This window comes from Choristoneura fumiferana, chromosome 7 (genome assembly GCF_025370935.1).
Source record: "Choristoneura fumiferana chromosome 7, NRCan_CFum_1, whole genome shotgun sequence".
Classification (NCBI taxonomy): Eukaryota; Metazoa; Arthropoda; class Insecta; order Lepidoptera; family Tortricidae; genus Choristoneura; species Choristoneura fumiferana.
The window spans coordinates 18,720,663-18,743,194 of record NC_133478.1 but is presented as its reverse complement, the minus strand read 5'-3'; the positions used below and the strand labels follow the sequence as shown (position 1 = coordinate 18,743,194).

General features: G+C 39.2%; 2 protein-coding genes and 1 long non-coding RNA gene across 7 annotated transcripts in view; 1 reads left to right on the top strand and 2 right to left on the bottom strand.

Annotated features, from left to right (window-relative positions):
- LOC141429822 (speckle targeted PIP5K1A-regulated poly(A) polymerase-like) lies at window positions 1-9,662 on the top strand. Of its 5 annotated transcripts, none has more exons than XM_074090380.1 (4): window positions 2-976; window positions 3,195-3,259; window positions 7,219-7,374; window positions 8,276-9,662. In XM_074090380.1, exons 2-4 carry the CDS (start codon window positions 3,250-3,252, stop codon window positions 9,325-9,327), a joined length of 1,218 nt encoding a protein of 405 aa, XP_073946481.1. In that variant the 5' UTR covers window positions 2-976; window positions 3,195-3,249; the 3' UTR covers window positions 9,328-9,662. The 5 variants fall into 5 exon arrangements, with proteins under 5 accessions (XP_073946484.1, XP_073946481.1, XP_073946479.1 ...); XM_074090378.1 differs by lacking the exon at window positions 2-976 and adding an exon at window positions 2,379-2,620; XM_074090381.1 differs by lacking the exon at window positions 2-976 and adding an exon at window positions 2,667-2,839.
- A 2,250-nt stretch (window positions 9,663-11,912) lies between these two features.
- Window positions 11,913-22,532, bottom strand: part of LOC141429816 (acid phosphatase type 7-like) — a 33,581-nt gene continuing 22,961 nt past the window's right edge. The window contains exons 8-10 of the mRNA XM_074090368.1: window positions 15,179-15,240; window positions 13,751-13,842; window positions 11,913-12,202 (exon numbers count right to left, since the gene is read on the bottom strand). Of these exons, the coding sequence (XP_073946469.1) occupies window positions 12,128-12,202; window positions 13,751-13,842; window positions 15,179-15,240 (229 nt within the window). The 3' untranslated portion in view covers window positions 11,913-12,127. The remainder of the gene's footprint in view (window positions 12,203-13,750; window positions 13,843-15,178; window positions 15,241-22,532) is intronic.
- LOC141429817 (uncharacterized) lies at window positions 19,144-21,115 on the bottom strand. Its single transcript, XR_012451578.1, has 2 exons — window positions 21,034-21,115; window positions 19,144-19,331 (listed from the first exon to the last, which is right to left on the bottom strand). It is a non-coding gene; the product is annotated as an uncharacterized lncRNA (long non-coding RNA).

Here is a 22,532-nt window from a genome sequence, read left to right as displayed (position 1 = left end):
ATTGGACAGAAGCTCTCATGTCACTCACAGTAAAAACAAGTATTGTTTTATAAGATATATCAATGAGCATTTGTAATTCATAGCGAGCATTACGAAAAGCGTGCAACTAATCGTTATATATCATAAATAATAATCATTAATTTTACATGTGAAGCGCCGTAACTATTCGACTTTTTAAATCGGGCTATTCATTATCAAGCACGCAGATTAAATTTGTTCAAAAATTTTAAAATGTCGCAACGCTTGAATAAGTACGGACAACATATAGGCCCAGAGCTGCCGGGGTGGACGCCGCGACCTTGGCCAGCACGTATCACTTTTACGGGGGAGTATTGCCGTTTGGAGCCGGTGAATGCTGCAGTTCACGGCGCCAAGTTATATCAAGCCTACGCACTGGATGATGGACGCCTCTGGACGTACATGTTCGACGGCACTTTTCGCTCTCAGGACGACTTTATGGAATACGTGCGAAGAATCGAAGTAAGCGGGGATGCAGTGCATTTTGTCGTTATCGATAAGAAAAACAACCAGCCCTTGGGTACGATGGCTCTAATGCGCATCGATACCAAGAACGGCGTAATTGAAATTGGATGTATAGCATTTTCATCGCTATTGCAGCGCACCCGAATGTCGACAGAATGTCACTACCTCTTAATGATGTATGTGTTTGAGACACTGGGTTATCGCCGTTATGAGTGGAAGAACGATAGTCTAAACGCGGCGTCACGTCGAGCTGCTCTTCGCTTGGGTTTTCAGTTCGAAGGCACTTTTCGCCAGGCCGTGATCTACAAAGGCAGATCACGTGATACAAATTGGTTCTCTCTGTTGGACAGTGAATGGCCCCGAAATAAAGCAGCAATGCAAGCATGGCTGGCCGCGGACAATTTTGATACAGAAGGTATCCAGAAACGTTCATTGGAACAATGTCGTTCCGAGCAATAATCGCAGTTCATCAAACCACATTCATAAGTAGTAGGTATGTACACATGTGGAATCTATTATCTTCTTTCTAATTTTAACCGTGAATAATATCGACATTGTTATCTGTTGTAATTTTATTCTCCATATCGAATACCGTGACTTGCATAGATATTTGAATTTAATATATCTAACTTACTGTTGCTATGTTAGAATGAGAACACATGCTTAATAAAATTCGAAATTGTTTGATTTTATTTTGTTTTCTCGCCCATGATGAAGCCGTACATTGAGCGTGCCTGTGTTAAGTGCAGTAAGATAGTAAGAAAATGTAAAAGGATGGGAACAAAAATGATTGGCCTTGTAAAATAAGAAAGGATAAAAATAAAATTCTCATCTATGGGTGGCTTATAATTTGACAAGTTGAGGTTTTCGGGGGGTCCCCAATTTTTAATCAATCATGCCAACTTAATAAATACCTAATTAAAAAAATACTTTAGTCTGTGTCGTAACGATACCAAATTTTTTCGAGGACCAAAAAATTATATTAAGAAAGAAAGAAAACAAAATAAATTTATTCTTTGACAAGAAAGAGAGATTTATTTTGGTTCCATAACCCTTCGCCTGGCGCCGCCATTTTGCTGATTTACGCGCATCTGGCGCCTGTACTGCTCCGGAGAGAAGGGGAAAGGCTAGATATGGCAGCCGCCATTTTGCAAGTTTTACCACATCTGGCACAGGTCTAGGAAGGACAATTTAAACTAGTCTTCGATGTTTAGAAAAACTTAAATTTTACTGCTTTTATGTATTAAAAGCGTAATAAAATGTAGCATTTTAGATTCTTAATTAAGTACGCTATCATATTGCATACGGTAAATATGTATAAAGTGTGAAAATAAAACAATAATGTAAAGTAAATATATGGTCATTGTATTTTTCCAATTCTTGATATACCATACCATAATTAATAAATGATACTTTTTCTCATTAATATTTGTATTTTGTTTACAATACTATACCCTAATTTAAAACATACAGTCATAAAATCACCTCACTCCATACATTTTTTAGGAGTAGGAGCATTACTAAATGTGGGCCTTATCAGGCGCGTCCCGCCGGTGTTATAAAGTGACTCATGTTTCAAGATTAGTTCTGAGAGAGACGTGGCTGTTGCAGTGTAGTCTATCCTTGTTCTATAATTAAGCTTCAGTATAAGTTAGAGCAGTGCAGAATGCTTATTAGCCGCCTAAATGCACGTTTAAAAAAGTCCTTAGCTACTCTCCCGGAGCAGGGCGGCCGCCAGATGCGCGAAATAGTTGTGTCCCGGAACGGGACAGATGCCACATATGCGCTAATATAAAAATGACATCCGCCATAATGCGTCTATTTATTTTTCTCCGGGAGCGGGAACTTGCCACACGAAGGGATAAGCTAAGCACCACCACCTTACATGTTAAACTTCCGCCTGCACGTGAAACATGTTAGAGTGAGATAAAAATATACTACCTGTTGCTCACTCCAACCCCTTACCTTTGCTTTGTTTTGTTTGTACTTTGTATTGTACCATCGTATCGTAGCATCACACGACAAACAAACCCAAAGAGGACAAACAATACTCACCACCGCTTGTGCCACCGCCATCCATAATTTTTGGCTGTCAAAGGGCTACACAACACAAAATGTCTGTTATTTTTGTTGACAAGTGAGTATTTTACTTCAAAGTTGTTTATTTTATACAAAAATGATATCTAGCTAGGTTAAGTAAGCCTTAAATTCAAGCCTTGTTATTTTTTATAGGCAAAAAACATCCTCATTTCCTCTTTATGCTGAGGAATAAAATTTATGTTTTATGAATTTATGATGTCAGTGATGTGAAGTTTGGAATAAAATATAATTTTATTAGAGTAGGAACGAAAGCAAGGTAGTTCTTACGATTTTCTGCTACGCTATGCTATCTGAAACCAGAACTATTGTTACATTTTTAAATGTCTCGAACGAAATGATAAAAATATGATATTTGCATGTTAAATGTTTGACCAATAATTTACAGAAAGTACATTATACACTACAAGCTAGGCTACCTAGCTAATATTATAAATATTTTGAACTTTATTGTTAAGTTACTAACTACCTAACCTAAAACAATTGATATCCAAAACCAAACCTTTACTTTCACTCCAGCAAGAAAACTTAGAAAGTATTCCTAATAATATAATTCAGCAAAAGGGTAGAGAATCATGCCCAGTTATCTAACAACCTTTATTTACATATTTCAGGGCATAATGAAAATGATGCCTGGCTGATGCTTGAATCAAAATAATAGTCGACAGAATGACAGAAGGTAAATTTTCATTATTTATTTGTATGCTCCATGAATTCTTAAATACAAAACAAATTATGCATTGTATACAAAAAATTGGCCAAGGGTGATTCGAGTTGAGCCATGTGTATTGTAGTATTGTAATATGCATATAAAATAGACAGTAAGTTGCTGAATGATGGGTTTTATAAATTGTTTACGGATGGATCCAAGAGTATGGGGGTTGGGGGGGCTGCATTTTTTGATCCACAGTTAAACATCTCTAAGCAATTTAAGTTGGATTCTAGAATCGGTATAATGAGAGCAGAGCTCATTGCCATATATGAAACTCTTTTATATGCTCAGACTATTGAAAAGATCAAGGTGGTTATACTTTCAGACTCAAGAAGTGCACTTCAACACCTGGCTCAGTGTGTCTCGGGTTCCCGAGGTGTGCTGATAGCCTATGATGTAATAAAACTTAATTATACTTATACCTGCAAAGCAATTCAATGGTGCGTGTGACGTTCACAATCCGCACTGGGCCCGCGTGGGAACTATGGCCCAAGCCCTCTTGTTCTGAGAGGAGTCCTGTGCCCAGCAGTGGGGCGTATATAGGCTGGAATGATGTGATGATACTTATACCTTGCAATACATATTCTTTATTGAACATCATTAAACATTACAGCGAGTTAAAATAAGGTTAAAATTTGGGCCTATTATCTAATAGGCGGTATTATCACTTGTGTTCTCTTCCAGGCAACAATTTCTATTTAAAAAATAATACAATTTTTGATATATTCACAACCACATATTGCTACATCATGACTAGTAGCAGCATTTTTGTGCTTTGTAGCATAAACTGGCTATGAACAAAGAACTGGATTGTCGGCTTCTTGGCACTGAATGTGTCAAAGAACTTTGGGCTCACTTGTAAATATTTTCAAGTACCCTGTTTTTACAATTAATTTGGGTACCATTTAATCACAGTTCCACCTGCTAGTAATCAGTTATTTATTTGCTTTGGATCTTAACCATAAGCTTGTGTTTGTTCATTTACATTCAAGAAAGGTCTAAAATAAGATTGTGGATTATTTTGAGTTGATATACTCTTGATGTAGGAGTGTGATTGATAGGGGAGGATCAATCAACTTTTGTACCTTTTGGCCATGGGTACGGCCCCTAGTCAACTCTTTAAACCATGACCTTCTATGTGCTTTCTGTGGTTAGAATTCTTCTGCGTAATTTTTTGTTGTAACAATACAAGCACATTATTTTTTCCTCAGCACATTAGTAGCGTAATTATTATAACATTTAAGAAACTCTGTCACTGTTGTCTCCTGGGCAATAGGACAGAATAATAAATAAAGAAAAGTTGATTGACCCATAAGCCAATTAAATGTACTCTGTTTAAAAAAAAATACCTTGTTGAGTTTCTTGCCGGATTCTTCTCAACAGAGGTTTTTCCGAAGCAGTGGTAGATTTTTTTTGACATTCATAAGTGCTTGTTATAGCCTAAATTGAATAAAGATATTTTGACTTCAACTTTGACTTTGAAATGTCTTGATTTTGCCAGTTTTGATTTTCTTCAAAAAAGATGAAATGCAACTGACAAGTAAAAATTACATAGTAGAATTAGAAATCAACTAATTACTGGCTTAGGATAACATGCAAATATTTTTGGAAATAAATAAGGTACTTAATTGTAAGGTGGTTGTAATTTTCTCTCTGTGCACCTGTTTTCTGTATCGCTTACTATTTCTGGTGTACAATATAGTCATTGTATTGTATTGTAGTTATTTGTAAGTATATTGCATTAAAAAAAAAAAAATCAAAATCAAAATCATTTATTCAGTAAATAGGCCGCAATGGGCACTTTTACACGTCATTTTTTAAAACTACCAGCGCTTTCGGAAAGACCATCATTGCCAAGAAGAATGCGCCGCAAGAAACTTGGCAGAAAGTCATTTTTTCAACATAAAATAATTACAATAAAATACTTAAAAACTACAGTATACAATGAAATAAAAGAAAATACAAAATAATAATAATAATACAGGGATGTATGGGGTCCCTTAGTTACAAAACTAAACTCTAACTATAATCTACGTTCAGTGGAAGTGTAGACTGCTTCCACCGTCATAAATTAAAAATAATAATAATTATAATAATAATAATTAATTCTGAAATTTACATTTCAGGTCAAGTAACCATTAAACTTTTGGATTCCAAAGGCAAGCTCACGTCTGCCGCCCCAAAGTTAGCTCACACGAACTCATGTCATGCTCTGAAAGCAGAGCGGTACCGAGTGCATGGTATTGCTTCCGTTCCCATAAGCTCTATGGGATCGTCTTGGGAGCTTCGACGTCGCGGGCCTGTGACTAGAAATTAAACTAAAAATATACACGTTTAAAATCCATAAGCTTAACAATATACAGCCTTAAATATAGCAAGGGGATGTATAAAGTCCCTGAGTTAATAATAAAATTACTATATAGCAAGGGGATGTAGAAAGTCCCTGAGTTAACAATAAATAAAATTCCTAATCTAAATAATTCAGAGATGTATATAGTCTCTGAATGTCAAAGTAAACTAATTTAATTAACCAAATTATACAATCTTCAGAGGTGTAAAAAGCCTCCAATGTCAAAAACTTAAAATAATTATTAAAATAAAGAAAGGGAGATGTATAAGGTCTCCAAATGTCAAACCAATAAATATTTTTAAATTAAATTCTGCAACGTGGACAACGGCAACAGAACCAGAAACTAGACACGAAATGCGCCGGGACACTGCCAAGTCACACTTCACAACACTTATTTATACACCGACATAAAAACACACACATACACAAACACGAATACATCACATTACACATCAACATCCTAATTTTCATCGGCTTTGAGTTTAGGCCATGTCGCATCATCACATAAGTACTCCTCAACTTTATAGTAAGCTTTCTTCAGAAGTGCACTCTTTATGTATTTCTTTAAAAGAGTTGTGTGGCAATTTCCATGCTTCTACAGGAACTTCATTGTAAAATCTCACACAGTTTCCCACAAAAGATTTGCTTACTTTCCGTAAACGGAATTTTGGAACGGCAAGCTTGTGCTTATTACGAGTATTGATATCATGTACGTCTGACACTTTTTTAAAGGACTCGATATTCTTGTGTGTATACAATATCACATCATGTATATACTGTGAAGCTACTGTGAGGATGTTTATCTCCTTGAAGCGTTCTCTTTAGTGAATCTCGGAGCCAAGGTTGTAGATAGACCGGACTGCCCTCTTCTGTAGAATGAAGATAGTTTCTATGTCGGCTGCCTTGCCCCAAATCAGCATACCATAGGACATTATGCTGTGAAAATAACTGAAATAAACTAGCCGGGCAGTTTCAACGTTGGTAAATTGTCTGATTCTTCGTACAGCATAGGCGGCAGAGCTCAATCTACCAGCAAGACCAGAAATATGCGGGCTCCATTGTAAATTACGATCCAACGTAAGACCAAGAAAAACAGTCTCATGCACAAGTTTCAGATTCTCATTAAAGTAACTTAAAATTAAAAAAAGACAGTTGGGGTCTACAGTCGAGTCTGAGGTTATCGTATACATAATGCTCTTTTGTTTGTTTAATCTAAATACACCTTTTTAACATAAAAAAGAAACTGTGTCATGTAAACTCACTAAAGGTGCGGACATACTATTTAAAACCCGACGCCACACTTGCACACGCCCTGTAACGCAGTACAGTCACTAGCATAAATATCTACCACAGCGGAGCGTTTAAAAATATCTGACACATCCTTCCGGCCCTAGAAATAGAGTTGTATCAGATATTTATGCACGCTTGTTATGTCATATATTGGTGCTGGTGACTGTACTAATCTGTCCCATATATTTATTATGGTCAGGTGCAAATAGAAACACGCGTCGGACGACGTGGCGTGGCGTCGTGTTTAAATAATAGCATGTTTCCTCTAAAACAATTACTTGTTTAGATGATGTCCTGGACCCTTCTTGGATGCGCTTGGAGGGGGACTTTGAGGGTCAAGTGCAGAGCCTGTTCAGCTACGTGAGACTGTCCAGAGACGAGGTGGAGGGGCTGCACTTTCTGTTCCGAGACGTGGAGGACACACTGAGGATAAAATGGCCAGGTGCAGTGCATTATAAATCCTCTTAATTTGTTTATGTATACTAACCACTACCCACACAGGCTTGGTCTCAGTTTTAGCTTATAACAGCTATCACATGACATTAAGAGCGTTTATACCTGCTCAGCTGGCAACGTTGCATTTTTGTTAGTTTTTCTCGATTATTCCATAAAATATATAAGTTAATGTGTATACTCCAATAATTATTCGTGATAGACTTTTATATTCCTTAAAAACGAATTAATGTTTATGACCGGTTTTTAAAGAAAATAAAAGTCTCAAATAATTATTGGAGTAGACACATTAACTTATATATTAAGAAGTGTTCTATCAGACAACATTATTAGTTTTCATTCAATTTTTATGGAATAATCGAGAAAAACTAACAAAAATGCAACATTTCCAGCTCAGCAGGTATAAACGCTCTTAATCAATGAATACTTCCGGAGCGGTACAGCTTAGGGATTTTTAAAAAAGAGCCTATCAATCTCTCGATGGGTCGGCGACTCAACTGTGATAACATGTACAAAGTAACGTGTTGGCAGGTGTCCATGGGCGGCGGTGATTGCTTCCCATCATGTGACCCGCATGCTCGTTTTCCCCTTCTTATAAAAAATGTTGTCATAAATACTAACCAATAACTCCCACCTTGTATAGTCCATTTTAACGGGTACCAAACCCATGCCCTTTCGTGCAGTACCCCACTAAACAGCAGCAATGGAGACATTTTGCACCCGATACGACCCAGAGCGATCCCAAGGGTCGCAGACGCAGACCCTGAATACCATCAATGAATTACTTTACATTTATGTGCTGGTTTCTGTATAATATAAATCCTTTGGATTTTCCCCAAATAATTTTAGCAGGTTGATAGTTATATCAATATTTAAATATTATGTTTCAGGATGTGAGGTCATACCATTTGGCTCCATCGTCACGGGGATGGGAATCAGAACCAGTGATGTGGACTGCTATGTTCACATACCACCCTGGTACAAAAGGCCCGGCGACAAGATGGTGAACACAGCCAGGAACATTCTGCGTAGACGGTCCCACATCTTTGCACAATTATTTTCCATCGCAACAGCAAAAGTCCCCATAGTGAAGTTCTACCATGTCCCAACAAGGAGGAATTGCGATTTGAGTTTCAAAAGCCCGAACGGAGTCAGGAATAGTAAATTAATATGCTACTTGTTGCATCTGGATAAAAGGGCTCAAGACCTGGCTATATTAGTCAAGTATTGGTCTAAGGTGCACCATTTAACGGGGACCAATCTGATGCCAAATTATGCCTTGACTTTACTGGTCATCTTTTATCTACAGCACATAGATATTTTGCCATCAGTGCTGGCGTTGCAAGAAATCCCGTCCCATGATCCAGTAGATGGTTGGAACACTGCTTTTGAAGAGTGTCATCACCCAAATGACAATTATTCATCTCTTCACGATGTTGTAGGAGGATTCTTCTCATTTTATAGCACATTTAGATTTGACGAGAATATAATATCTCCATTTCTGGGTTATCCTATAGTACGGGAAAGCTTTAAGAAGTTGACAGATGTTCCGGACGCGTTTCAGTTGTACAAAGACAATTTGAGCAACAAGTTGTGTATGCCTCTCAAGGTAGACACGGCTATGTGCGTGCAGGACCCATTCGACCATAGCAGGAACTGTACCGTTGGGGTGTTCCCCAAACTAGCTCAAAAAATGTGTGAGTTCTTTCGATTAGCAGCAAAGGTGTATGAGAAAGAGACAAATGAAAATTTCCTTAAAGTATTGCTCTCGGCTCAGCCTCAGACGGTTCCTGCGGCGGTTGGCAAAAAGCCCAAGATTCAAAACAAAGTGGTTAAACCCCGCAGACCGGACCAAAACTTCAAGAATATGAAAAAGAATCTGCAAAATAACTTACATGCAATGTTCGCTCACATAAACAGCAAGCAGAGAGGAAAGAGATAGTTGCTGATTTAATTTTAATAGGAATCAGTGTGATTGTACAATTACTCATATGACTGTCAATTTTAATGATGTGATAACACTGTGCTGTTTTCAAGTTGGTTGTTTATAAAAGCCAGCATAGTTATAAGGAACCTGATTTCATTCTTATTTTACGTGTACACAATTGTATTCGATTATTTCAAGTGATTGTTTATCGAAATAATTAAACTCAAGAAACAATTTCTTGACAATTTTACTTTCTTTATTATGTTTTAAAGTTATCTGCAACAGCTGTTGAATTAAAATTTATTACGGATGTCGTATTAGAATAATGATTAAATTGAAAATATACTATTTTACATGCTTTTATTTAGTTTCACCTGTCCCGTTGTCTGTCTGTCTGTCTGATCAGAACAGTACTAACTAACATAGTACTGTTTTGACAATGAAAATTATACCTTATGGAAAATGCTAGTTACGCGGTTTTGCAGTATCACCGACGCTTTGTTTTAAGTATTCCAGATGTGCAGCTATCAACATATTCATAAAATCCATCCAGCTGTTTTAGCGGGAAGGAGTAACACTATGTATATGAGATATGAACACACATAACACTCACAAACTTTCGCATTTATTATTTATTTATTGATAAAAACGTTTTACATGACATTACAGTACTTAATGACCAATTCATCATGAAACTTAAACTAACTATGAAAGATTAACTTAAACTAACTATGATTTAACTTATTTAATTTTTATTTCTAATATTATATTAGTAGGATTTAACCTTCGACGCTCACGATTATACGTCCATTACTTCAATGCAAAAGCAACCTTCGTTCAATTTTAGACATTGCAGTATAGAAGCTTGGCGTATGGGTGATGTCTTTTGTATTTGACGTGGCGGCGAAAAGGTTAACGAGCAATTCTTGTATATTTGAATATATCAGGTAACTATGAAACGGCTCTAACGATTTCAAATTTGCTACGTGGGAAGGTCCGTGGACGAAAAATCGATGATTTTAGCTTGGTCAAACACCTTTTTCAATGACTGCGTCTTGGTCAAACACCTTTTTCAATTACTGTATCTTGTTCAAACACCTTTTTCAATGACTGTCTTGGTCAAACACCTTTTTCAGTTATTGTATCTTGGTCAAACACCTTTTTCAATTATTGTATCTTGGTCAAACACCTTTTTCAATTACTGTATCTTGGTCAAACACCTTTTTCAATGACTGCGTCTTGGTCAAACACCTTTTTCAATGACTGTGTCTTGGTCAAACACCTTTTTCAATGACTGCGTCTTGGTCAAACACCTTTTTCAATGACTGTATCTTTTAATTGCGTTGACATAGATTTTTTTTTCACTACTTCAGGGAGTAGCAGGCCTAAGTATTTGATATTGATTTCAGCTTGTTTAAAAAAAGTGCCTTGACGACAGACGGAGAACAAATTGAGCATATAAGGGTTCCTTAGTTTCCTTTTGAGACAGGTAAGGAACTCTAAAACTGATAAGAAATAACGTACAATTCTGCAACACCTTTATTGAACACCATAATATAGTAAGTACCTAAGCAGTTCCTGACCCACCATAGAACGTTCTCACAATAAGAAAACATAACATAATGATTTACCTTGTCAGGCAATGCGGTGCCACTATGACTTTCTAAGAAAAGGTTCCACAGTGGGTAACGATTCTATTGGTTCGATAGTACAGTCTAAACAAATTGAATTATGACTCAGGGTGCAGGAACCTTTTAATAATCAATTTCACTTTTACTTGACAAAAGTATGAGATGTCAAGATGACATTAGCAGCACAAGGACAGGTGGTTTACAGGTGGTAGGACCTTGTGCATGGTCCGCCCGGATTGCTACCACCATCTTGCTCGCTAATCCTGCCGTGAAGCAGCAGTGCTTGCACTGTTGTGTTTCGGCGTGGAGAGTAAGACAGCCGGTGCAATTACTGGCACGTGAGGTATCCCATCTTAGGCCTCGAGGTTGGCAACGCATCTGCAATACCCCTGGTGTTGCTGATGTTTATGGGCGGTGGTGATCTCTTACCATCAGGAGACCCACATGCTCGTTTGCCATCAATTCGAATAAAAAAAAAAAAACAAAGGTTCTACCGTTCTACTCTGGGTCATGATTCAATTTCTTCGACTCATCATCATCATCATCCCAGCCTATATACGTCCCACTGCTGGGCACAGGCCTCCTCTCAGAACAAGAGGGCTTGGGCCATATATCCCAAGGGGGACCAGTGCAGATTGGGAACTTCACACGTACCATTGAATCGCTTCGCAGGTTTGTGCAGGTTTCCTCATGATGTTTTCCTTCACCGCAAAGCTCGTGGTAAATTTCAAATGTAATTCCGCACATGAATTTTGAAAAACTCAAGGTGCGAGTCGGGGTTTGAACCCACGACCCGTTGCTTGAGAGGCGACAGGTCAAACCACTAGGCCACCACGGCTTGTTTGTTTGTTCGACTGTACATAAATATTTTTTTCTAAGGTAAGCACTGGCGGCCTTATCGCTTCAGAGCGACCATCTCCAACCGCGAGCAAAGATCGATTCGTGACTCAAGAATAATAAAAATAAAAGTTCAATAAACATCACATTTATTACCACAAACTCAACATAATTTAACATAAGTAAGTACCTAATATTGTTAGAAGTATGAACGAAAATAAAATACAGTAGGTACAGTACCTACATCTTTTGAGGGGAAAAAACAAGTTTCTCCATTTATCTAATAAGTTGGTCCAATCAGTATAAATATAAAGTATTTATTTTTGAATAGACAAACTAAACGATGGTCAATGGTTGAACGAGAGCTTGTCCTTGACCAGCCAGAACGCGTCTATCACCTCGCCCTTCAGGTCCACGGACACCTGTGACAGAAAAAAAAAATAGAAATTTCAATTAACCTTAGGCTCCATTTCCACCAGAGATGTGCGAGGATGGGTTGCAAGTATTGAAATGAAATAGCATAGAACTTTCTCAGCGGAGCCAGGAAAAGGGAACTGAAGCGTTTTTATTATTGTTCATGACAATAGCTCTAGCGGTACACCCCGAAATTCAGTAAAAAGCTGCATATGGTGTTAAAAGCATGAAAATCGGAACGATTGATCTTTAGGCCATACGAATAAATTTGACCCGTAGCACGAACAAAAAGGAGAGGAGTTATGACGTCATCTTTTTTTTGTATAGGAAAAAAATTGTACTGAAACCCGTGTGTCTAATGAAAGGGCTTACTAAGCCAATTCTAAAAATATATCACATTATTATATTTCAGTCACTAGTTTTTAATTAAGTAAAATCATTTTCAAAACATACCAAGTTTGAGCTCCTCCAGATATGATACGGTTAAATAATTATTTGTAAAATATACCTAAAATGATATGTAGTAGCCTCATATCCAACTCCAAGAAAGCAATTTTGAAAATATTTACATTTAGCGCGTGAGTGACTGAGTGCGCCGCCGGCCGCCGAGCGAGCAAGAAAGGGAAGTGGCAGGAGCGGCAAAATATATATAAAAAAATACTTCTTCTTCTTCTTCTTTCCCATACAAAAAAGATTACGTAACTCCTCTCCTTTTTGTTTTTCTTTCGTGTTACGGGTCAAATTGATTCGTATGGCCTAAAGATTAATCGTTCCTATTTTCATGCTTTTAACACCATGTGCAGCTTTTTACTGAATTTCGGGGTGTACCGCTAGCAGCACTATTGTCATGAACAATAAAACGCTTCATTTCCCTATCTTGGCTCCGGCCGGCTCCATCGGCATAGTTTAATATGCGTGCAAAATTACAAGCTTTCTAGCATTTATAGTCCCTGAGCAAAGCCGCGGTCGGACAGACAGACAGACACGGCGAAACTATAAGGATTCCGATTTTGCCATTTTGGCCACGGAACCCTAAAAACACAAAAAGCTTGTCATCATCATCCCAGCCTATATACGTCCCACTGCTGGGCACAGGCCTCCTCTCAGAACAAGAGGGCTTGGGCCATAGTTCCCGAGCGGGCCAATGCGGATTGGGAACTTCACACGCACCATTGAATTGCTTCGCAGGTTTGTGCAGGTTTCCTCACGATGTTTTCCTTCACCGCAAAGCTCGTGGTAAATTTCAAATGTAACTCCGCACATGAATTTCGAAAAACTCAGAGGTGCGAGCCGGGGTTTGAACCCACCCTCTGTTTGAGAGGCGATAGGTCAAACCACTAGACCACCACGGCTATTATCAAAAAGCTTGTATCAACAATTTTTTTTTTTTTGGTACAGTCGCCATCAAATATTTCGGTGCGGCCAAGGTGGTCAAAAATATCAGAACATGCACTCTGGGCCGCTACTTACTACGCTACTATCTGACGCCGACTGTACAACCAAACTGGGACCCAACGTCAAACATCGCGATGGTGTAAGGCTATTGTATGACTCGCCTGCTCCATGTAAATGTGCGTGTGATTGTGCGCCCAGAAGCGCGTGTAGCCGTAATCCTGCGAACGCACCGCTGACCACTTGTAGGGGTTATCTGGAAACAAAGCGGCATAGTTTTAGGTACGCTTTACAAATCGCAGGTTAGATTTTATGTTTATGCTTAAATGGCCACTCGGTTGTGGAATCCCTGCCGATAGACTCAAGGCGCGCTAAGACCTTGCCTATCTTCAAGTCTATGCTTAGGGAGCACTATCTGTCGTCCTGCGTATGTATGTTATAGTTAGTTTATTTAAATATTGTTATGTATCATCATCATCATCCCAGCCTATATACGTCCCACTGCTGGGCACAGGCCTCCTCTCAGAGCAAGAGGGCTTGGGCCATAGTTCCCACGCGGGCCCAGTGCGGATTGGGAACTTCACACGCACCATTGAATTGCTTCGCAGGTTTGTGCAGGTTTCCTCACGATGTTTTCCTTCACCGCAAAGCTCGTGGTAAATTTCAAATGTAATTCCGCACATGAATTTCGAAAAACTCAGAGGTGCGAGCCGGGGTTTGAACCCACGACCCTCTGTTTGAGAGGCGATAGGTCAAACCACTAGGCCACCACGGCTTTTGTTATGTATATACATATTTATTGATTTGGATTTGTTGTGTATGTGTATCGTATATCCCTGGGGCGACGTTGCAGGTACTACTAGAGGACGCCGCGCCCGCCACCTCAACTTACATAACGATGACCAAGATTGAAGAAGATTGAAGACAAACGTGCTAAGTGCAAAATTTGAATGTCGTTTGGTCTTGTCAAAAAAATTGCAAAATTTTGCACTTAGTACATTTGTCTTCTAGACCATCGATAATTCGAATACCTAATTTTATCGATGGGAAGGAAAACTAGGCTCAGCATATCAACTATTATATATGAGTATTTTGTCTAAGGCCGGGTCTTCACTGCGTGGGTCACCTCACGAGGCAAACGCATGAGGTATGATTTTGCTTAACACGGCTCCAAACCGCACCGAGGCGGCTCACTCAGTGAAGACCCGACTTAACAAACACAACCTCGAAGTTCGTATCGTACCGTCTCTCTCACTCTCGTATTAAATAATATAAGCGTCAGCGGGACGGCAAGATAAAGTTCGAATTTTGCACTTCGTATAGTAGCGACTTAGTATAGGGCGTCATTTTGTCGCTTGTCGTATCCAAAAGGGCGCCAAAGGCATGACTCGTCCGGGGCGCGAAGTTGGCTAAGGCCAGCCCTGTCTGTGATAATATAAGGTGTTGTAGGTACAGTCAGCCACAAAAATACACATACGTTTGAGGTGCCAAAAATATGTATACATATTTTCGTCGTGTATACATATTTTTTGAACTTTGGCTGTATTTATATTTATGTTGCTGACTGTACACTAGGGTGGTACTTTACTTACAATAGAATCGGTCGCGGCCCTCTTGGCAGCCGGCGGAGCCCGTCACGATGTGCACCGTAGCCCTGCGACAAGATAGACATGTAAAAAAAAAGAAAATACATTTATTCACAAGACACAACAATATTATTAAGAACCTACAAACAGACAACACGAAGGACTGCTGCTGATGTAGGTACTATCGAACCAACTGAATCAAGACCCATTGTGGAACCTTTTCGTAGAACATGTGACATCGCACTGCTTGACAAGGGAATGAGGCTATCGCGAATGAATTCGCCGCTAGAGGCGCTAGTGTAGCGTGAGGTCTCCGAAATGTCAAATCTCATAGTTTTTGGGTGAGCTACGCGGGTTTATTTATAATTAGAATTTTTTTGCGAATATTTTGCATTACCTGAAATTAATTATGGCAATTATGCGTTACGGGGCAATTAATGTCTGTGTTTTGAGACAGTTTTGTCTTTCGGAAACTTTTGTCCTCCCTTTTTTTCCGAACAAAACGGGACTAAGCAACACTGTGGTGGCTGGATATTTTTATGGTACGGTTTTAAGGTGTTTTAAATGTGATTTTAATCTAAACTTTGTTTTAACGCCCGTAATAACAGACTCTGAAAGCCACACTTAAAAACCTCACGCGACAGTGCGCCATCTAGTGAGACAAAAAACGATAGCCCTCATTCAATGACACTTACTGTGAGAACGTTCTACAGTGGGTCAGGGAATCAAATGGTTCTACTATACTCGTAGTATGCGTGTCACGAAGGGAAGAACTAAATATTTTCATATAGAATTTATGCCATGTTGAAGCATTTTATGTCAAATATGTGTCGGTTGCGTAGGAAGTGACGCCTTCATTGGTTTTCTATTTTTTTGCGTCGACACTGAGGTCACCGACATAAATAGCTCGAAGAATATGTTACTTGATGTGGCAATGTGAAGGTGAAGGTGAAGGGGCGAAAAGTCGATCGCGAGAGTTGCAGGCAACCGGTGGATGCAAGTGGCTAGTTGTCGTTTACTGTGGCGTTCTGGCGTGATTTACAAATAAATAAACAGTGGACGTCTTCCGGCTGATGATGTAGGAGTCTATGTTATGCGTCTGTCCAATAGTTATGACTTATGGTAGTAGAACAACTGGTGCGGCTAACATACGACCGAGTAATTGCCGAGCTGCCGACTCTGAATGTACGTTAGACAAGACAATATTACACGAACTGATAATTCGTACCCTTGTGTCATTTGTTTACATATAACATGAATTATTAGGACGGGTATTATTTTGTACATTCCGGGTCGGCCGTGCATTAACTGCACAGTCACGCGTGGTGGTTGGAAATGGAACTAACTTTACATGGCGAAGCATTCGCGTAGACAGACGCCATTTCCGTCATTTTAATGACGCCAGACAATTTTTTGTTATAGATGAATGGACACAGCGGAACGAAAAAAAAGGATTTGGATTTCATTGAGGACATTTAGGGAAAGGTTTAGAGTCAAATAAGAGTCCTAATGGTTTTTGTTTTTATTTTTCATAATCATAAGTTTATTCACTGGTACAAGAGTTCAAACCTGTTCTATTTATACAGCTAAATACACAGCATGTATTTTTATACAAACACAATGTGGGTTTTCACAGAGGCGAAATATCGCTAGATGGCGTTAGTATCGTGAGATCCGTTTTACGTTTGCTTGCGATTGGCTCATTTAGTTTTTTTTTTTTGGTTTTTTAGAAAAATATGGCTCTGTCCATTGGAGGACAATGAGGGCTATCGCGTATGAATTCGCCACTAGAGGCGCTAGTGTAGCGTGAGGTCTCCGAAATGTCAAATCTCATAGTTTTTGGGTGAGCTACGCGGGTTTATTTATAATTAGAATAATTTTGTGAATATTTTGCAATATCTGTAATTAGTTATGGCAAATATGCGTTCCGGGGCAATTAATGTGTGGGTTTGAGACAGTTTTGTCTTTCGGAAACCTTTTGTCCTCCCTTTTTTCCGAACAAAACGGGGAGATGCAACACTGTGGCATGCTCGATATTTTTATGGTAAGGTTTCAAGGTGTATTAAATATGATTTTAATGTAAACTTTGTTTTCACGCCCGTAATAACAAACTTTGAAAGCCATACTTAAAAACCTCACGCAACAGTGCGCCATCTAGTGAGACAAAAAACGATAGCCCTCATTTTGCCAGTGTCTAGTAGGTTTTGCCGTTGTACGGTAAAAAAAATCTAGACAACGAAATATGAGAGGTAATGGTGGATGAACGATGACAGCGCGAATCTCAAACATCAGTCCTCATTTAGTTATTTAACCAATCACAAGCAACAAGCAAACGTCAAACGGACCTCGCCATACTAACGCCATCTAGTGATATTTCGCCTCTTTAAAATGACAATTTTTTTTTATCCCCATTCTTTTTTAAATTTTCACGAAAGCAAATTTGAAATATTATATACCCTATGTCACTCCGACAGTTTGGACGAATATAATGATAAAGGTAGTGCCACGAGAGTTGAAGTGAATGATAGCACACACTAGATAAAAAACAGATTGCATAAAAGGAGAATGAATGAAATTAATGAGTGAATGTCAAAATCCCGCTGTGACACGACATGATCTTGTGTGCGTGACCTCAACTCTGGTGGCGCTACCTATACTGAATCTGGCCCTGGGGCTCCGCGAAGCTTCTGCGAGAGTTCCGCAAAATTACTGACCATAATTAAAAAGATTAATTATGCTGTATCGTAAGATTGCCGAGTACAACGTCCCATTAGATAAGTAGTTTTGACTATTTCAGTGCTAAGGCAAATATTTAGTTTTCAAATAGGTTATCCACTTTAAAAAAAGTTTGAGAACTGGTGAGTTAGGTATAGATGAATACATTGTTCTTAGAAAGTTAATGATCTAGCTAGCGGATTTTATGCTCGGGCGGCAACAGTAAGAGCTCGCCTCCACTTGTCGCGTGTTTCTTTTGAGATGTCGGTCATTCCTATACGAAATCGGTGACTGACAAGTATAAATAACTTCATATATGTTCTACCATTGAAGCATCCGATTAAAATACGGGCCTGAAAGCCGACAAGTAGGAACGGGCTCAAACAAGTCGCAGCTCTTTACGTATTAAATGGAGATCTAGAAAACTTAGATGTCTTTTTGAACATGAAACTACCGTGAGACTCACTCATATTAAATATAATGACCCGATAACTCACGTCTTAAATCGAGTTTAGCTCGACATGTTTCGGGCTAATCCGTAGCCCTTCGTCTTCGGAGCAACGCGACTCAGCGGCTGCTGCAACACGCGTGCACGTGTGCGCGTGTTGCAGCAGCCGCTGAGTCGCGTTGCTCCGAAGACGAAGGGCTACGGATTAGCCCGAAACATGTCGAGCTAAACTCGATTTAAGACGTGAGTTATCCGGGTCATTATATTTAATATAACTTAGATGTCTACATACACTATTAGAAGTTGAATACCCTCTCACACACCTTCGGAAAATCGGCACATCGGTCTTCGGAAAAAGACAATTGGCAGTTCACGACGATTCCCGAACACTGGCCACCGTCCATCAATCATCATATTTTATTAAGTGACGTTTTATACCAAATAAATGCGGCACCTTTATGGACTTAATTAGTTTACGTCAAATTAATGACATGTAAACTTCACATATCTATAGAGAGCTGTTGCAACTATTAGAAAAAGGATAGTTCCCTCTTTTTCCTAAAGATGCCATCGTACAATTTAAAGTTTTGGGAGGGTTTCAACAACTTTATATATTTTCATCTAAATGCGTCCGTACCTACTCTATTGCACCTGTACGACTGAAAACCGTCACATAAGTAGTGTGTGACAACGCTCTACGAAGCCGAAATTAGCCAGTCTCTTTCCAAAGACCGATGTGCAATCTTTACGGCCCGGGTACGGTACCTCTTATTAACTAAAGTAACTTAGGAAAGTGAATTTTGGCACACAATTTTCACATAATTATTATTAAGAGTATCATAATTATTATTTAAAGCATTATACATATTTTGCTCGTTTTTGATCATCAAGGCTCCTCTCGAGTTTTTGTCCAAAACATCAGTAATGGTATTCTCCATGGTGGTCCTTGATGAGCCAGAAGCTGTCCACCACTTTGCCTTGTTGTTCCACATCCACCTGGAAAAAAATTGTATTTTAATCTGGTTGTAATGAGTAGCATAATACTATGAATGGAAAAAAAAACTTTAAGATTATATATCGTCACTACTTAAAAAAAAACTCGTATCTCAAAATGGATAACTTTTCTGAGTACACTTTATGACCATTGGGTCAAGGTTCAATTTTGTTGACGTATTGATTTGAGATACGAGATTTTTTCAAAGTAGTGACGATATTTAGGATTGGATGTTCTGGAATGCTTGGAACAACACACAACAGTATGGGGTCTATTATTAATGAACAGGTAAATTTAGTATCTTCTCCCTTAAATAAATAACAATTCAAGGTAGTTTTATACGACGATTCAAAATTTGTTAATATTTTGTGGGTAGTTTTGTTTGCTAAAAAATATAGGTGGGTACTTAGAGAGTGAAAGTGACAAATGAAAACGTTTGTTGTGGTTTGTTAGTCTAACATCTGGTAGCATGGTGTACGGTTGTGTTGCTCTGGTTGTGTTCAAAACGCGTCAGTGTAGCGTAGTGGTGGTGATAAATGGGTTTGTGCGATTAGTGTGTGTTCTTACAGTGTGGAGGTGGAGGAACTGCATGAACACGCATATCTTGCATAAACTTAGCTATCATAACGACCGTGGCAATTAACAGAGTCGGATCTACAATTTGGTCGTTTTAGGATTATTTATATCAAAATCAATATAAAACAGTATATCGAAAAATACAAACTGAGACATGGATGCACAGAAAAACCAGAAAAAGAGACAGCACTGTATTCATAGACGACCGGGTAGCTAAGTTGTTAGTGACTCTGACTACGAAGCTAGCGGTTGCGGCTTCGATCCCCGTGTTGGACAAATATTTGTATTTGTATGATGAATGATGATATTTGTATCAAGTTGGATATTTGTATGTATTTAATTTATAAAATTCTCGGGGCGAAAATGTTTGTGACAAAACTCCTTCGAAAGGGTTTGATCGATATTTATGAAATTTTTTGTGTATCTCGGTAGGTCTGAGAATAAGACTTAAACTATTTTTCATACTTCTGCGCGGACGGAGACGCGGGTAACAGCTACTTTTAACTATATATCTATGTCTATCTGTTGTCTTCCACCCATATAGTACAGTCAAGTGCAAAGATATCGACACACTACAGGAAAAGTTAGAAAAATACGTATACACGACTTTATGCACTTAACATTAGAATCGTGTTTATATATTTTTACAAAGACGAAGCGTTGGCAGGCCTCTCACCAGGTGGACTGACGACATCGTGAAAGTTGCGGGAAACCGGTAGATGCAAGTGGCGAGTTGCCGTTCATTGTGACGGTCTAAGGGGGAGGCCTTTGTCCAGCAGTGGACGTCTTCCGGCTGATGATGATGGTGATAATCCATATGTTTGTAACTTTGGCCGTGTCGACTTTGCACATGACTGTACAAGCTTAGCTTAATTTGGAGCTAAGTCAATTGTCAAGATATTATTGTACAGATTAATTAGAGTTAACACTTGACAGATGGGCGTGCCTTCAGTCAATTTTCAACTTTGACGTCATACAAATAAAGCCATTTTTGAGTATACCGCTACCCACGTTTACAAATTATGTAAAAATATTTTATTTGTATGACGTCAAAGTTGAAAATTGACTGAAGGCACGCCCATCTGTCAAGTGTCCAAGTAATCGTACTGTATTATTAGTATAACAAACCTGTTCGATGTATAGATGCGTGTTGTTGTGTGCGAGGAGGCGCGTGTACCCGTACGCCTCTGTGCCGGACCGCCGACCACGCGGCCGCGTCACTGCACAACAAACGGCTAATTGACTCATCTCTAATTAATACACCTCTTGGACCTAACACCTTCTCTATCCACAAGAGCCTTGACTTCTCTGACTGAGTGTATGAAGTCAAGGTCATATATGTACGTTATCAAGATGTCATAAACATATGTGGCGTTATCTGGTAAAAGGTACCTTGTTGTCGGTTCTAGTTTCCGAGATAATCGCGCTTGAAGTAAAATGTCGAAAATAATCATTTTTTCTTTTTTTACTCTATATTAATAAGCAGGGTCTATATTTTAATTTGACAGAGACACAAGTTTTTAAATCGATTTTTTATGAGTTAAAACATCCTTTAAAGTTTAGTAAGAAAGGTACCTTATTGTCGGTGCCGCTCTTGAATGCTTTCTGTGCGCTCGGTATCGTTTGGAAGACGTGTCGGACGTCGGTACTTTGTCGGCGCGTCATCATCATCATTATCATCCTAGCCTATACGTCCCACTGCTGGGCACAGGCCTCCTCTCAGAATGAGAGAGCTTGGGCATTAGTTCCCACGCGGGCCCATTGCGTGCTTGTCGGCGCGTAAAAACGTCAAGAATCATCATAAAATGCGTTTAATTAGAGTAAGGTAAATCATCAATAACTGGCCACCCTTAAGCGGTAGCCAGTTAGGCCCTTATTACACTAGCGATTTGCGGGCGAGTTGAAAGCGAGGTGAGCGCGCAGCGAGTTCGCTTCGAGCGCGTAACGATTTCACCGCGAGCATGAAACGATATCGCCGCGAGCGCGCAACGATGTCGCTGCGAGTTCGCTGCGTTAGCGCCGAAGACGCCCTATTTATTATACGAAAGTCTACAATATGGCGCTAAAGCAGCGAACTCGCCATGCACTCGCAGCAGCGACATCTTTGCGCGCTTGCGGCGAAATCGTTATACGCTCGCAGCGCCTCGCTTGCCTCGCTTTCAACTCTCCGCGAATCGCTAGTGTGATAAGGCCCTATTGACGATTTACGGCAATTTGTCTTTTTTTTATTCGACTGGATGGCAAACGAGCAAGTGGGTCACCTGATGGTAAGAGATTACCAGCCCTTAGACACCTGCAACACCAGGGGGATTGCAGATGCGTTGCCAACCTAGAGGCCTCAAATGCCAGTAATTTCACCGGCTGTCTTACTCTCCACGCCGAAACACAACAATGCAAGCACTGCTATTCACGGCAGGATTAGCGAGTAAGATGGTGGTAGCAATCCGGGCGGACCTTGCACAAGGTCCAACCACCTGCTGGTCTTTAGAGGTTGATTTATAGTAATAATAATAACGATTAATAGTTACAACACAAATCAAAAGCATTTTTTTAGATCTTATTCTTAACTATGTCACTAAACATTTTACGACCGACAATAAGTACCTTTTTCAAATACGTTAATCATT

Coding starts and splice junctions, on each gene's coding strand:
- LOC141429822 (XM_074090380.1), top strand. Junction 7,375..8,275: donor ACTGAGGATAAAATGGCCAG/GTGCAGTGCATT, acceptor ATTATGTTTCAG/GATGTGAGGTCATACCATTT.